The following is a 16,754-nucleotide window of genomic DNA, read 5'->3' as shown; positions in this document are numbered from 1 at the left end:
GAGAGAGAGAGAATGAGCAGACAGGAGGAAGAAACAGACTCTCCACCAATCAGGGAGCCCAATGCAGGACTTGATCCCGGTACCCTGGGATCATGACCTGAACTGAAGGCAGGTGCTTAACTGACTGAGCCACCCAGACACTCCTTATGGTGAAATTTCTAACAAACATAAATAATCTAAAAAGTTAAGAAATTACAAATACTATGGCCAAAGACAGAACTGTGATGAGACACATTTGAAAATTTATGAAAATGTGTCAACCTCAACTGCTGTGTGCTACTCAGACCTGCTGGGCCAGTTTGTATTTTGCGATTACTTGTTTTCCATCACCACCGACCAGGTTTCATGAAAGAGGAAGCGAGCTCTATGTCACTCACACTGGCATCCTGGGAGCAAGTGGGCCAGGAGAAGGTATTCAACAAATGGGGTGAATTAAAGAGACAGCCACATTCTCTTCCTTTCTCAACACTACTGGGGGATGCTGGAATCCTCCAGAAACTAGGAGAGGAGAAAAGCAAGCGCCCTGTGACCAATGACTGAGCAGCTTAAAAATCACTCCACGAAGAACTTGACCAGGACATCAGGTGATGTGGCACCAGAGCCCTGACCTGAATTGTTTGGTACACCAGATTCAGTTGGGTTTTAAGAGATTATAACCCAAAGGATGACAAAAAACCACAAAGAAGATCAAGGCCTTATATTATGCCCCCCCCCCCCTTTCCACTGAAGATACCTTTTTCCCTCACTGTGCAAAATAAATAAAAATCCATAAATTCCAAGGGGTCAGATAGAATTTAGAAAATTTAAGGAAGACACAAAATGTGCTCAAGGAAGTGACATAAACACAGGCTAGCATTCCCAGTGGACTCGAGGCTGCTAAAACATAATGCCAGGCATTATCAAAAAGAGCTCTGGGCTTTGCAGACAGGAGCTACATAGCCTTGAACAAATGAAAACCTCTCAGACCCTCAACCTCCACATCTGTAAAATGGGACACGTAATAATGTCTTTTAAGAGGCTGTTATAAAAAATAAGGTAAACCACAGGGCATGAGAGCATTTAGAAAAATCTCAGGCAAACCACATGCGCTGGCTGTCCCACATCTCTGCCAGTCTCTTCCGATCCCCATCCCAACAGCACCAAGGGTGCAACTGGGCCTCGCTCCCTCACAGGAGCTTGCAAAGTCTGCCCCATGCTCTCCAGCATTCGAAGTCTGTCCTCCAAAGGCACCTGCTGGGGATCTCTGTCAAAGTCCATGCAGACCCCTGTGGGAAAGCGGCGGCTAGGCAAACAGAGCAGCTCTACAGACCCAAATGTTTCTTAGTTTACCCTGATATTCTGATAAGGCTGTGGGGGAAAGAACTGAGTAAGAAAGAGTGGTCAGAGGGGAGAGAGAGAAAAGACAGGGATGGAGACAGCTAGATGTCACAAACACAGACAGAAGGAGAGAATGGTAGCGCTACTGCCTTCCCAGAGCAGGTATTCTCACCTGGGGTGACTGTGGGGAGCGAGGAAGGGCTGTGAGCACCTGCTGGGTGAGAGGCAAACACACAGGATGGCCCTTACAATGGACAGAGATCCAATCCCAAATGTCAGCAGTACCGAGGGAGAAAGGAGCCCTTCCCCACACCAAAGGGTCATCCCTACCATCCCCACCACCCCTGCAAAGGTGAAGGGAAGCAGAAACTTTTTTACAGTCTAGAATGAACCTGCCCCTGACATGCACACTACTGTCTGGAATTCAGTCCCCAGGAGCAGAGGCAGGCAGGGGAAGTCATGGCAAAGGGACTCTGCCACCAAGCTGTGGGTAAAGGAAAGGATGGGGAAATGGGCTGGGGAAGAAGGCAGGAAAATATAAGGTGGGGTTTCCCAGACTACAAAACACAGAATGTCTGCACAGAAGCACAACTCTCACTCTGTGGCCAAGCTAAGGCGATGATCACCAGCACTGCAGCCCACATAAGGAGACTGGAAAAGGAAGAGCAGAAAAGCCCAGAAAGAGTGTGGGTCCTGGTCCCAGTCTGCTGCTCAGACTCGGAGGAGCCAACCCAAGGAGCAGCAGCTCTGATTCAGGTTCTGGATCTACACAGCTGAGAACAGGACAATCCCGGCAGCAAATGTCACTACAAGGAGAGCAGCAGTACAGGGAGTTTCCAGGGAGATGATCATAAGAAAGAAAGTAGTAAAACTTTAAATAGTTTGAGAAAATACATTTTATTACTTGTAAACTCCCCCCCCCCTTTTATTTTAAAGAAGGAAGAATGCAGTAGAGATGACACTTGATCAAGGACACCTTGCTCTTACTTCATTTTCTGAAGTACACTACAGTAATCTACCCACCCCCCAATTCCAAGAGCCTCAAACCTGTAACTACTACTGTATGCAATGTCAATGTCTTAGTTGTGACAACTGTACCAAAGGTTACATTAAATGCTAATACCAGGAGAAGTCAAGTGACAGATATATAGGAATTCTCCATGGTATCTTTATAGATAAAATAAATAAAGAAAAGAAGTTTTAAAGGTTTTATTTATTTATTCATGAGAGACACGCAGAGAAAGGCAGAGACACAGGCAGAGGGAGAAGCAGGCTCCTTGCAGGGAGCCTGATGCAGGACTTGATCCCCCAACCCAGGATCACACCCTGAGCCAAAGGCAGACGTTCATCCGCTGAGCCACCCTGGCGTCCCCAAGAAAAAGTTTTTTCAAATCAAATGACAAAAGAAAGATGATGCTTTTCTGAAAGTAATCCCTGGTTTTCTACTGAGCCTTTCTAATTTCTTTTAATTTTTTAAAAAAGATTTTATTTATTCATTTAAGAGACAGGATACAAACAGGAAACCCAATGTGGCGCTCGATCCCAGGACCCGGAGATCACGACCTGAGCCCAAGGAAGATGCTTAACCCTCTGAACTACCTAGGCGCCCCCTTCTGGACCTTTCTAAACTGCTACTGTACAACTATGTGGATAGCAAGCTGCAAAGGGCAGTTCCCCAGAAGCAAGCCTAGGGAAGATGACAGGTGGCCTTGACCGACTTCCACAGGCACATCATATTTAGTCACTAAGTGTGCACAGAGAAATCTGACAAAAGAACACACCTCCCCCCACCTCAGTGTTTGGAATTTTAAGAGATTCCATTTTGCAGGGCAAAAGGAGCTATTTTTCCATCACTATCTTGGTTAGTTAGGCTAGGAGGTTCCAAGGCTAGTTCCTTTTTTTACAAGTGGGAGATCTCAGGAAGAAGAAACCTCTATCAAGGCAGGTATGACACCCTTGTCTCGCAGACGCACTACAGTCCTCGGAGATGAATGCCCTTCATTTATTACACAAATCGATGGGCTTCTTTGAATAGCCTCAACCACTAATAGGAAGCGTGAGAAAAGTCCAGCTCTCCACTGCTCCACTACTGAATCAAGACAGTGGCTGTAGTTCATGGCTGTGAACCTCCTCCTGCACAAAGGGAGCCAAGGAGGATTGTCTGAACCATCTCTATCTAGCCTCTGACTGCCAGCTCATCAAAGGAAATATAAACTCACCAAGAGTGCTACTCATAAGTATTTCTCTTTTCCTATCACCCACGACACACATCCAGCTGCAGATCTTCACAGGTAGCATGATACTCCACACGCCAAAGCACCCACTGGAGGCTGCAGCCTAAGAGCCAAGGGTAACTTACCATGTTTGGCACGTTGGTGACTGAAGCATTCTTGATGTCTGTAGGGAAGGGAGGCAAACTATTGACCATGCTCTGTTTGCTGGATAACTGGGGGTTCACGCCAGGGGCTCCCATTTGCTGCCCTCCAGTCTGACTAAAGGGTTGTCCAAATGGACTTGTGTTACCAGTCATTCCCATCTGAAACAGAAAGAGGCAACATGAGCTGTCATGACACAATCACATACAAAAGGAAGGGCCTCAGAAATGAGGCCCACTGAAGCAAAAATCGTTACTTCTTGTGAAACCTTTTCAATTATAAATTGAAGGTTCATTCATTTCCAATTTCATTTGGATTATGAACAGAGCCACTTGCTTCCATGGCTGCACATAAAGGGCAAGGGACAAAATAGCTGCTCCTGACAGCTCCACCTGCCCCTCGTCATAACCATCACCCCAAGAACCAGCGCCTTTTCACCCTCACCCCAGCTGTATCCCTCACCCCAACACCCCCACACCTGACAGTGCAGCAATTAGTTAAGAAAATCATCTGGAAAACAAGAGCTTCCAGAATCACTGACAAAGGGGAACTCCTTAAATTTAATCCTGAACTACTCCCTGAGTAGTTTCTTTCAGGTTCCCCATCAGATTTAAACTTTGTTTCCTTTAATTCAAAATACACAGTGGGCATATTGACTAATAAATGACATAACCTCCGGGATTCACTTTAAAGTAGTCCCAGGAGGCAAGGGGTAGTGGCAAGAGAGAGGCCTAGATGAAAAGCAACCGGCCGTATGTTGCTAACTCCTGAAACAGGTGACAGGTGTGCAGGGGTTGTTCTACTACCTTCTCTAATATCACAAGTGTTCCATTAAGCTTTTTGTTTTCGTTTTTAAATAGTGAAATAAAACATACAGTAGCTAAAGGCCAAGAACAGGAAGAAGGAGCCTGGAGCCATGCCCCTCTCCCACTCTGGCCTGTGCAGGAGTGGCCTGTGCAGGAGTAGCTCTAGCTCGGGAGGCCCGTTGCACACCCCACCCAACCTGCCTCTTTGAAGGTACAGGAACTGGCTTCTTTTGTTGCCTGCCCCTGCTTTTCCTGAAAGTCCTAATATCCTACCTATTGCCTCAGGCTCACTCTACTTTTCTGGTGTTTTGGTGAGTGTGATGTTTGGAAACTGGGGGGCAGAGGGGGGGGGCAGGGTCCCCTGAGGGACGGCCCCCTAGGGAAGCACAGTCCCTACAATTGCAATCAAGGACCTGAGGCTCAGCTCTCCCCACTAACCTCACACAGGGACCCTGGCTGCAGCCCGAGGCTGCGGGGCCACCTCCCTTTGTTCCTCCCTCCTATGGACCCCTGACCTCACCTGTCAGAGGAGTGTCTTGAACAAGAAGAATTACATTATTTCTTTCAGCTCCAAGATTTTAGGTGCAAACCAACAATGCTCACCACAGGCTAACCCTTAACAGCTGAAATGTCCACATAAAAACACAATAAAGACAAACTAGTAGAACCCAGATCTCGCTTCTGTGCAGGTTCGTATGTGCAAGTAGCTTCTATGCCTGGCTCTCACATCTGACATTTTCACCTTTTTCAAAGTGAATACATTCGTTGCCACTTTTGCCCTATTTGCTTTCCTTGAGTATATGAAAACAAATTTAAATTCAATTGAACTTCAAATTCAACTCGAGTAACTGAAACAAAAAAAAATTATTCTCAAAGCCCAATAATTAGGCTCAACTTTAAGTTCAGATGATTTAACCAAAGCGACACGGTAGCTCAGGAAATTTAACATAGCAGGCATTTCTGGTTCTCGACTAGTTTCCTTCAGCTGTTATCTGAAACTCTGAAGAAGTGAAGCAAGAACTATTTTCGAAAAATATGACCCCAAATTAACTCCATGCAATAATTATTTCTCTCAGAATTTGTTTTATTGCGCAAAATCAAACCCTGTTTTTAGCCGCCCAAAAATTTGCAGAAAAAAATATAGCTAGGATTTCTACTTCCTGGATTCCATCTAAAATTTCTCTACTTAGGGACCACCTGTGTCAGAAGGCCTGTGCACCATTCACGCATCTGTGAACTCATGCTGTCCTCGCGGTCAGCCAGGACTTCCTGACTGCCTGCCATGAGTCCTGCCCGGTTCTGAGCATGCGTAGACACAACTCTTCCACCTGTCACAGTATGCTCCTTTAGAGCCACCAAGTTGACAGACAAGAAAATCAATGTTGTGGAAGCTTCTAGCATCGACAAACCAAAGTGGGAAGCATCTAGAGGGCGGGAAGAAGTAACTGTCCTCCTACTCACACTAACCACCTAAGGTCATCACCCCTTTGGTGCAGAGGGAAGTAAACACCAAGAGGCCACTGAACTCCCAAAGGAGTTCGGTGAGGCTCAAAGTTCACCCCACCTGTTCTATGAAATATGAAGCTATTTCTTCTGCAACTGCCTTGCAGGGTGAAATGAGTTGGGTAGGTGGTCCAGTTAGTTGGGCACAATTTGTCTGGTGAGCCTCTGGGCAAAGCACTTTTTCTAGCTGGCTGAACCAAGTGTTTCAGAGTGTCTGATGCACTCTGACACATTTCTTGTCACTTTTTCTTCATGACCATCCAATCAATAATGAAGGAAACTGTCTCAATGTGGTTTTGATCCACAAAAGGCGGGACAAGAACCAAGGTAAAGTCAAAGCCAAAGATCGCAGATGGCAGGTAAGCAATGTCCAGCTCCCTGGGGACTATACATTTAATAAGTAGGAGAAAGTGCCATCCTTAGCCTACGACAACACACACAACTCTAGAGATCAAGTGCAATGAGTCCAGGCTACCTGCGGGAGGCCAGGCTCAGCTCCCTTGGTCCAGAACCAGCCCCAGGCTGACCTTAACCAGTCAGAGTGAACAGGGAGACCAATGGCCAGTCCTACAAAGGGCTGCCGCCACCTATCTCCCCTGTCGTTGACTATCTCGACAGAACCTAATAGAACTGAAGGCTACTCTCCAGTCCTAGCCTATAGTTTGGGGTAAAAGCTGTTTGCTTCTAGAGATTTGTAAATTTCTGAATTCCTGTTCTATATTTATTCTCCTTTGATCAGACTGCATACATGTGGTCCTGAGTCTAGTGCTAACACATATTTTTAACACCAAGGCTCATAATGAAGTAGTAAAATCGAAGTGTCTAATTCTGATTAATAAACATCTACATATTTGTTCTAATTTCCCAACAGTTACTTGATAATAATTACTTGCAACTGAAGTTTATCAGGATCTGGCTTAAGGCTGTTAGAGAACTATCATGTAATCTTTTCAATAAAATTCAAAAGGCAGGATAGCAGAAATAGGCAACTGTTGAACTGATGATAAAATCATATAACATGAATAAATTAAAGCCTATGGAATTAATATTTATATTCTGCCTCACTCAGCAACAGCCCACAGAGGCTCACCCTGTTTTTCTGGAGCCCCTTTAAGCACTGAATTCAAGTTCAATCTCAACTAGGAAAAGTGGGCAAGTTAAATACCTAGAAAAAAGAGCTAGCTCTCCCATAATGAAATCTTCTCTTTTTAAGATTTTATTTATGTATTTATTCATGACAGATACAGAGAGAAGGGGGGGGGGGGCAGAGACACAGGCAGAGGGAGAAGCAGGCTCCCTGCAGGGAGGCCAACGCAGAACTCGATCCCGGGACTCCAGGATCACGCCCGGGACTGAGGGGGCGCTAAACCACTGAGCCACCCAGGGATCTCCTCCCATAATGATATCTAAATTAAATAATGCCTTACAGGTCTACCGCATCATTCCATGAGAAAACATTCTTATAACCAGGTGGATCACTCATATGAAACCCTACTCACTCTGTTGTCTGTGGCTCTCACTTCAAGGAGAGAATGAGACATGTAAATGGCAGTCCCTGCACAGGAACGCACAAACTAGGTAAGAAGGAAAGAAAATCCTGGTGCCAGATCCAGAGGCCTACCTGCCTTCAACTGCACAGGGATGCGGATTACATATTTGCCGAAGCAGGACTCTAAAGCATGAGATCCAAAGACAAAAATCTCTCTTTAGAGTTTAGTTTAAGAAAGCTGAACAATACCTACACTAGCCTTTATTATTGAAACAGTGTCTGAAGCAAATTGTAGTAACAGTGCCTGGCTCGTCAATCAAAACCTGAAGTCCTGAGCTATCTGGCAAGCAGATGAGTGACAGCCATCCTCAGAAGAGGGACAGGGTAGATGTTGCTTCTCTTTCTACTATGACAAACATGTACTACAGATATACTGTGCAAAGTACAGAGCACTACATAAGTCTATGGCATTATCTGTCATAGTAACATTTTTTAATTAATTAATTAATTTATTTATGATAGTCACAGAGAGAGAGAGAGAGAGAGAGGCAGAGACACAGGCAGAGGGAGAAGCAGGCTCCATGCACCGGGAGCCCGATGTGGGATTTGATCCCGGGTCTCCAGGATGGCGCCCTGGGTCAAAGGCAGGCGCTAAACCGCTGCGCCACCCAGGGATCCCCTGTCATAGTAATATTGATGACAGTCTACCCTCAATCTGTCTTTGGCTTAACACTAGGATAAGGCTTGCCTTCCTGGAACATACATCTCTGTGTTCTCAGGCCCTAGCACATAGCGGGTGCTTACTTAGTATTTGGGGAAGGAACCAAATAAATGAATCCTCTAAGAGACTGCTGTATCACACAGCTGCTCAGAACAGAGACCCCAACATCAGCCCTGAAGGCAACTGCAATCAAAGAACTGGAGGCCAGTCACCACTGGCTGGAGGGGCACTGGGAACGGCAGCAGGAACAGTGTCCCCTTCTGTCCTCTAAATACCCATGAGAACCTCAGCTCCTAGCTGGAACAGACAGGCAGCCTGCTGACCCTGCTGAATTTCAGCACGATGAGACCATTCCCTTGGGAGCTGGTTTCAGAGGAGGATGATAGCTCTGGGGGGCATCACAGTATACACAGGAGCCTGGCCTGGCTGTAAAACATGTCCTCTGCACTACATCCACTGAGCCAGCAAAGCCTTGGCTTTGGCACAAGACTCCAGGCCATTTCCCCTTCCCACTGGTGCAACAAGACACTGATCTATCAGCCTCAGTGGTCACCAGTGGCTGCAAACAGCCTCCTCTGCTGACCACAGCATGTGGGGCAAATATTTACATTTTTTACTTGTGTCATGATATGACAACTATCAACATATAGTAATAAAAAAAATAAGCTCTGGGCTCCCAAAAAACAGCAAGATTCTCTCCATTATACTAAGCCTAAGAACATCTTTACTACTCACCTAATCAAGTAAGGCAGTAAACTGAAAATCAAAGAACTAGGGGGGCTAAAAGAAAAATAACTCTGACAGAAATTTCCTCCCCAAAATAGGTTTCTACAGTAGGAGCAAGCCAAGTCTCCATGTTCTTGCTCCCTGGTATCCCCAAAAAGTTAAGAATGCTCGCCCTCAGGGAAGGAAAGTACCAGCTGCCTATCTCTCTCAACTCTCAGGGAAGGGTAAGCTCTCCCCACAACTCACACACCCCTGCCACATACAGGCATTTTCCAGTGGAAAGTCTCCTGTCTAAAGACATCAACCACTCAACCATCCTCACAAATGAACTCTCCCCAATTTTCATCTCCAAATATCCTCTTTCAACATACACTCTCAGGAAGGATCAGTTCATAACCATTTATGAGCTAAAAGCTCAATGGGGACTTTGCTGTGTGACCAGCTAAGAATATCTGGAACAGGACAGAAGTGGAGGATGAACAGGGCTGGAGGAAAGTTGCTTCCACTGCATGATTTTACTCAGACTCAGCCAGGCCTTCAGAAATGCTTCAAGTGGCAACAAATGTGGAGTTTGATGTGGTTTCGATGAGACCACTAAACACGTTCTTTTTTTCAAAAGCTGAATTCTTCAGTTTTCCCCGCACCTTGATACACACTTAAAACCACACTACACAGCACAGCAATCAGAGGAAGTACTGCTCTGGGGGGTATTAATGATGCTGCTGAGAAAATACACAGAAGGGAAACCCTCTGTGAGTGTGGCCTTCATCAGTAACCTTAGAAGGGACAACAGGACAGGTTAGAATTTTCCAGTGCAAGGGCTTCAAAGACCATTTGGTTAGAACTTACCCCTTTGTGGATGAGGATGGGGGGGGGGGGCGGGCACAGAAAGCTGAGGAACATAGCGCATCAGCTAGAGAACTGACTGTGGCGCTCTCCACCACCTCCATGCTTAAACAGAACCGTGACTCCCCCCAGCTACACCTGCACTGGCATGTGACACTGATGGACAAGAAGGCTCAGTCCACAAAGCCAGCCCCATGCCTGTTTTGTGGCAATAAACATTAGCTAAGTTTTATTGGAACACGGGTACCAGTAAGATTTCATTCAGTCAGCCAGCAAGCTGTAGTTCAGTGTATGGACACTGGAGATATTTACCTGGTCTGAGGGTAGCTCTTTGATAAGGGTGAGCTGTGTGATCCCGGGTGATTTACTTACACCTCTCTGTGCCTTGGTTGTATTGTCTCTAAAGCAGACATAACAGCACCTCCTCTTAGAGTTGAGAAAGGTTAAACAAACTCACAGATGTATAACATCTGAATGATACAGTACTGCAGGTGCTGGCTAGGAAGGACACTGCTGTCGCTTGGTTTGGGGAGGAATGGTTTCACAATAGATAGGATTTCTTTCAGAAGTATGCTTAGGGTAATAAAGGAAATGAATATTTTTCAGAGAATGTGTGATGGTAGGGAGTATTCAAACAGGTAGGATCAGAGGGAGAGGCCAGCTGGAGATATTGGCACTGGATTATGAGACATTTTCAGAGAAACATGAAATAAACTTGTGACAAACCCCATCTCATGCATTTGCCAATTGTAGCAATACTCATAATGGGCAACTATTTTCAGGCTGTCCTAGTAAACCACAAATATTTCCAGTTCTCACTTCAGATTGTTTTCTGGTATTAAAAACAATACTCAGAAAGTTCATTTCAATCTTAAGATATATCATGAACAATAACAATTTAACTTCAATGTACCTGAGGCCTAACCTTACTGGGCTGGAATTTAAACCAAAACCTGGAAGAATATGCCCACAAAGGAAAGAAACTGAGGGGCCTCCTGCTTGTAAGCTGGCCATGACACAGCAACAAGTGCTCCATCCTGATGCAGCTTCGACCCAGCCCAACACGTTCACCAGCCTCAAGTGTCTAGCCTGTTCTGCACATGCTGGCAAACACATGAAGCCACAGATTCAGATAGGGTATGTAAGACAACACAATTTCATACACCATGAGCAAAAATTTACCAAATAATTTAAGAACCAGAAGTATTCATTCTTTTCAATGACATAAAGAACCAGAACTAACCCAGAGTATGGCCATATCATCTGCAAAGCCAAAAGCATTTTCTCTTGGCAACCTACCATTGTTGGGAGAAAGCCAAGAAAAGCAGTTTTCATGGAAAGACATGGCTGCATTGCATTCAGTTGTCTTGCTATCACCCGCTTGCTCTTGGAATCCTTCCAGTACCTCAACTTGGCAAATAATGAGTAAGTAGAAATATGCAACAGATCGCAACACCAAAGACACTGCCTGGCTTGTGCAGAGTCACCTGGAGCAAGAGAACTGGGCTGGAGACCCTGGACACACAAGCAGCCTGGCCCACCTCACTGGACTCGACTCTTACAATGCTGCCACCCCGGAAATTATCCAGGGAAATCCACAGCTCCTGAGACTGGACACTTCCCTTAGACCAATAAATCACAAGTGGAAGATCGATAAGAGTATTTAGCAACTCTCGTGGTATCTCACTTAGATGATGTATGACCAGAATGTCACTTAGAAACAATAATGGAAACTGCTAAAAAGAAGGTGATGGGACACCAAATCACTGCCAAGGCTTCAGGCCTGGGGCCTCATCTGTATTCACCGAGATTTCACTCTAGAAGTTTCTAGCAACAAAACCAGTACCTCAACGCAGTTGGGTCTACTTTGGCATGTCACAGCAGATAGACACACCAGTTCTCCAGGGTGTAGTCCCTGGCAAAAGCACCAGGCCAAGGTCAGTGGGAGATTGTCTGCAAATCTGGTTCTGTACTAATTAGCTGTGTGACTAGGACAAACCTCTTGTCCCTCTAAGTCTTAATTCTCCTCGGCAGTAAAACATGAAGCATTCATATGACTAGGTGATCTTTTTTAAAGTTCCTTCTAAAATAAAAAAAAAAAAAAAAAAAAAAAAAAAAAAAAAAGGTTCCTTCTGAGCCTAAATCCAGTGACTTTTTTTTTAAATTTTTATTTATTTATGATAGGCACACAGTGAGAGAGAGAGGCAGAGACACAGGCAGAGGGAGAAGCAGGTTCCATGCACTGGGAGCCCGACATGGGATTCGATCCCGGGTCTCCAGGATCCCGCCCTGGGCCAAAGGCAGGCGCTAAACCGCTGCGCCACCCAGGGATCCCCAGTGACTTTTTTTATTTAAAAAAATCAGCACTAAAAAAAAAATAAATAAAAATAAAAAATAAAAAAATAAGAAAATCAGCACTTGAATCTCATGAGGTCCACACTCCTAGAAGACCCAGCTATTTACAGTGAGTGACAATCAGGAGACTCAGACTAACAGAGCCAAACGCCAGGCCCTGGGGCAGGAGGACCTCCCAAGGTAATGTTCCTGTCTTCCAATCCTGTGGAGTGGCCAGTGGCCTGTCCAGAATATTGGGGGTCTCCCATCCACACTGCACAGGGCCCAGGCTTTCCACAGCTCTGTGCCCTTCTCACTATTCCAGAGTATGTCACAGGCTCAACAATCCCAGGTGAGGGCAATGAAACTGCAATCAATTCCTTCCCCTAAACATCTTCTTAGGTAGAAAAGCAGCCTCTTTAGGATTGAGTACTCTTTGCAAGCAAAATAAAGCCCAGGGTAGCCCACAGCAACCATGGAGATAGAAGAGAAAGGAGGATAAGATGATAAAATAAGAAAAGGGGGGAAAAAAAAAGCATTTTGTTTTACAAAGAGCAAACCTTGATGAATTTTAATTTACACTGCGGCTCAGCTGCAGCACAATGGAATAGCGATGCAGGCTTTCAGTAACCCACTAGGTGACCCCGGCCTTTACCCCAAGCCCTCTGCAGGGAGCACTCTCCTGCAGGCATTTACTGTCCCCTCAAAAAGTGAGGAAACAGAACACACAGAGAGAGCAACAGAGGAACAAGGCAATGTCCACACAGGGAAGGACAGGTAAAGATGGGACTGAACACACAAAGGTGGCTTTGGGGAAGCAAGTCCATGATTATTATATTAAAGAAGAAAGAAAGCTGACATTTCAGAAAATTATGTTCCTCTTCTACCTTGGGGCAGGAAAACAACATATTCTTCAAACAGCCAGGGTGGAGGCTAGCTCTCGGAGACAGACAGAGGACAAAGACCTGGAGCTTCCTGTGGCCTCCTCCTGCTCATCCTATGAAATGCCACAAATCTCAAATCATGAAACACACTCAGAGACACAGTACTGTTTCACACACACACACGTGACTCTACTTCTAACCAAACACTGGGTTGTGAAAATGCTAACAAAATATGCTCAGTATAGTAAAGTGTTTCCAGTCATCCTCACTAGTGATCCTGGTGAGGAGGTGGAGCAGGGCCTTTAAGGACACCCAGAGTCATCTCTATGCTCCACAGACTGCATCGTGGTCCCAAATGAAGTACGTGAAAGCACTTGGAAAAGTATGAAGTAGATGTAAGGCAGTGGTGCCACTATACGTAAAACTCTTCTTTCACTATAAAAACTCACTCATTTCTGAGGAGAGATAAATGTTCCTTGCATAATACTTCTTAACAAAAGGATACAAAACACATAATCTCTAACAGGTGTGTGTCTGTGTGCTGTGCACAAATACACAGCAAGGAGAACACATTTCTTTTCTTTTCTTTTCTCTTCTCTTCTCTTCTCTTTTCTTTTCTGTGACTCTAGGCCCAGCATGGGCTTAAATTCATGACCCTGAGGATCAAGAGTCACTGGCTCTACCAACTGAGTCAGCCAGGCATCCTGAACACCAACATATTTAATAGTGGTAACTCTAGAGCATTTACAGGTGATTTATTTATTTATTTATTTATTTATTTATTTATTTATTTAGACAGAGAGAGCGTGCACGCGTGTAAAAGTATGGGGAGGGGCAGAGGGAGAAGCTCATGCCATGCTGAGCAGGGAGCCAATGTGGGGCTCAATTCCAGGGCCCTGTGATCATGACCTGAGCTGAAGGCAGACGGTTAACCGACTTGAGCCACCCAGATGCCCCAGGTTTACAGGCGATTTTTATAAGTTTTCTTTTAAATGTTTTCTATATTATTCAAATTCTCTACACAAGGCATTATTTTATAGGGAGAAAACTTTTTTACTTTTATATTTTTTAAGATTTAGTTATTTATTGATGAGAGACACAGAGAGGCAGAACACAAGCAGGCTCCCTCCAGGGAGCCTGAAGTGGGACTTGATCCTAGGACCCCTGGATCATGACCCAAGCCAAAGGAAGACGTTCAACCACTGAGCCACTCAGGTGCCCTGAAAAGTTTCTTTTAAAGATTTTATTCATGAGAGATACAGAGAGAGGCAGAGACACAGGCAGAGGGAGAAGCAGGCTCCATGCAGGGAGCCTGATGTGGGACTCGATCCCGGGTCTCCAGGATCCCACCCTGGATTGAAGGCAGCGTACTAAACCGCTGAGCCACCGGGGCTGCCCTGAAAAGTTGTTTTTTAAAGCTATCCTCTACTCAAACATTCTGACTACCCATAATGATAAGATCGCCCACTGTGTGGCTGCACATCTATATTTAAAATATTAATTTAAACTGTCATCAGACACTGAATAAAACTAGGTAGATCAAACTGATTATGACTGCCAGAGATTACTTTTGGGTGGTAATTTAATCAAATTCATCCTGGTTATAACATGGCTATAAGTTGTCACACACTGCTCTAATGGATTATAGATGTGGCCAGAAAAAGCCTGAACAAGGCGCTTAGCCACTCAGCCATGTCTAACACTCTCTGCAAAGAAGGCTGGAAGAAGGGAAATGAGAAACAAATATAGTCATCATCCCATCAGGATATAAAAATCTGCAAACAGCTCCAGTGGCTTACATTTATCAACTTGGAAACTGAAGAGTTGACTCTTGGTACAACAAAGGCACAATTATCCTGTTATCTGTACTCTGGTTTTTAATTCAGGCAGTCAGGGATACCGTTCCATTCGAATTTATGTGGTACCTGAGCTTTGGAGAGAAACAGGCAGTATCTACCAGAATGTGTTTGGTTTCCAGATTTAGATAGCAAGGTGCATTTATAAATGGAAGGTACCTACTTAAGGAGGAGACAATCCAGCAGCTATCCTGTCTGCCCACTCCCACTAAAGCCCATCCGCATCCTTACCTCTGAGCAGTGATGCTCTGATCTTTGTGACAGTGGTATCTGAAAAGGCTGTAGCAATATGCATGCTTACTGACCATGAGGGTGATGTTTCTTAAGCATCTTCCAGGAGGAAGACACTATAGGGGCAGTGGAAGTGCACAGGATGCAAGGCCACGTCCTCCCAAGCCCAAGGAGAGACACAAGCTACAAGGAAACCAGATGGGCAGGTAAGCGGCTGGCACTGACATGGAATGCTAGGGTGCAGTGTGAAGAGGGAAAAGAGGTCCTGACCCAGGAGACAGACAAATGGCTCAAGAGGTCACACCTGAGCTGGGCCGTAAGGGGGAACTAAACAGTAACATTGATATCCAAATGTGGGAGCTACTGTTCTGTATTATCATTGTCAACGAGAAAACCTGTCAGCAAGGGGTCTGAGTATCCACAAGGCCTAGAAAAGCTTTCATTCTTGCAGTTTCAAAGTCTACCTCTACTCACACATCCACAACAATAGGACTAGATGACCAGCCATCTGGCTGGGAGTGAACTGACAGATCTAAGGTATTAATTAAAATGAGCATGGGAGACTGGCAAAAGCCGGGGTAAGGTGGTTATTAATGCTGATGATCACTCATCAAAGCTAAGCACTGTCTCAGAAGAGCATCATTCGCAACACCCACAATGGGGGAAGAAATCTGCGGTGATACCTCCAATCAGATCCTTACAGACTCCATCCCAGAGTCACAGCCGGGCATCCTCAGGACACTCCCAGCTCCACACACCTGTCCTTCGAGGAGCCCACAGGAAGCAGAAGCACACCTAGGCACAGCCACACCCTGACAACTTTCAGTACAAAGGCCAAGTGGGCTTGCGCCTATTCCACAGTAAATCTCTAATCAAAATGTGCCAGGTTTTCAGGGGAGAAAGGGTGCCCTGGACCCTCCCCTTGGTCTGTTCCTTAGCTCCCTGTCTGGCTGCTCCCCACTGAGATCACACACCCTTGCAAGAAGCACCCAGGGCTGCTCAGACTTCCTGACTTCCTGTTACTGACTTACGTGGACAAGCACCTAGGAAGAGGATCTGGAAACCACAAAGCAGTGTGCAACCTGGAGGTGGCTTTAAGATTTCTTCCCAAAACCAGAGCACAGAAAATCTTTAGCATCAGAAGGGATTCTCCACAGTGAACATATTTCCTACAATATTGAATAGACAGGCATGTACGCTAACTGTAACAATTTACCAAGTCAGTAATTTCAAGACTATGTTTGAAATTGGCATGTCCTAGTATTATCTATCTATTGTCTTGTTCCAGGATTTTAACATGGCTTGTTTTCCAGTTCATTCTGCATATACTTGGCAGAAAAACATTGAATGTATTGAATAACACAGCTCACTACTGAGGGCACGAAGTTCCCACTCAGTGATAACACAGCAACCATTGCAATAAGGTCACTTCAGATTACGCGCTGTTTTGAAAAGCCACAAACCAAAGTGCCACATTCTCATCCTAGAATATACAATAATATGCACAGATGTATACATACAGAACTATGGCCTTGGAATTACAATCCACTAATTATTTACATCTTCTGAATAGACAATGTCAACATTCAATTCAAAGCCCTGATGAGGTGCTGTTTAAAGCACCCTGGACACTTGCCTCGTTAGAACATTCAGGAAAGGTGCGCAC

At 45.1% G+C, this 16,754-nt stretch overlaps 1 protein-coding gene across 4 annotated transcripts in view; it reads right to left on the bottom strand.

Annotated features, from left to right (window-relative positions):
* LOC112640446 (CREB binding protein) overlaps positions 1 to 16,754 on the bottom strand; it is a 126,630-nt gene that overhangs the window by 66,564 nt on the left and 43,312 nt on the right. For 3 of the 4 annotated variants that reach the window (XM_049110961.1, XM_025416705.3, XM_049110962.1), the window contains exon 3: positions 3,677 to 3,853. The exons of the other annotated variant lie outside the window; for it this stretch is intronic. In XM_049110961.1, the coding sequence (XP_048966918.1) occupies positions 3,677 to 3,853 (177 nt within the window). The remainder of the gene's footprint in view (positions 1 to 3,676; positions 3,854 to 16,754) is intronic. 4 annotated transcript variants of the gene reach the window in all.

Source organism: Canis lupus, chromosome 6, assembly GCF_003254725.2.
Source record: "Canis lupus dingo isolate Sandy chromosome 6, ASM325472v2, whole genome shotgun sequence".
Classification (NCBI taxonomy): domain Eukaryota; kingdom Metazoa; phylum Chordata; class Mammalia; order Carnivora; family Canidae; genus Canis; species Canis lupus.
This window is presented reverse-complemented; position numbering and strand designations above follow the sequence as displayed.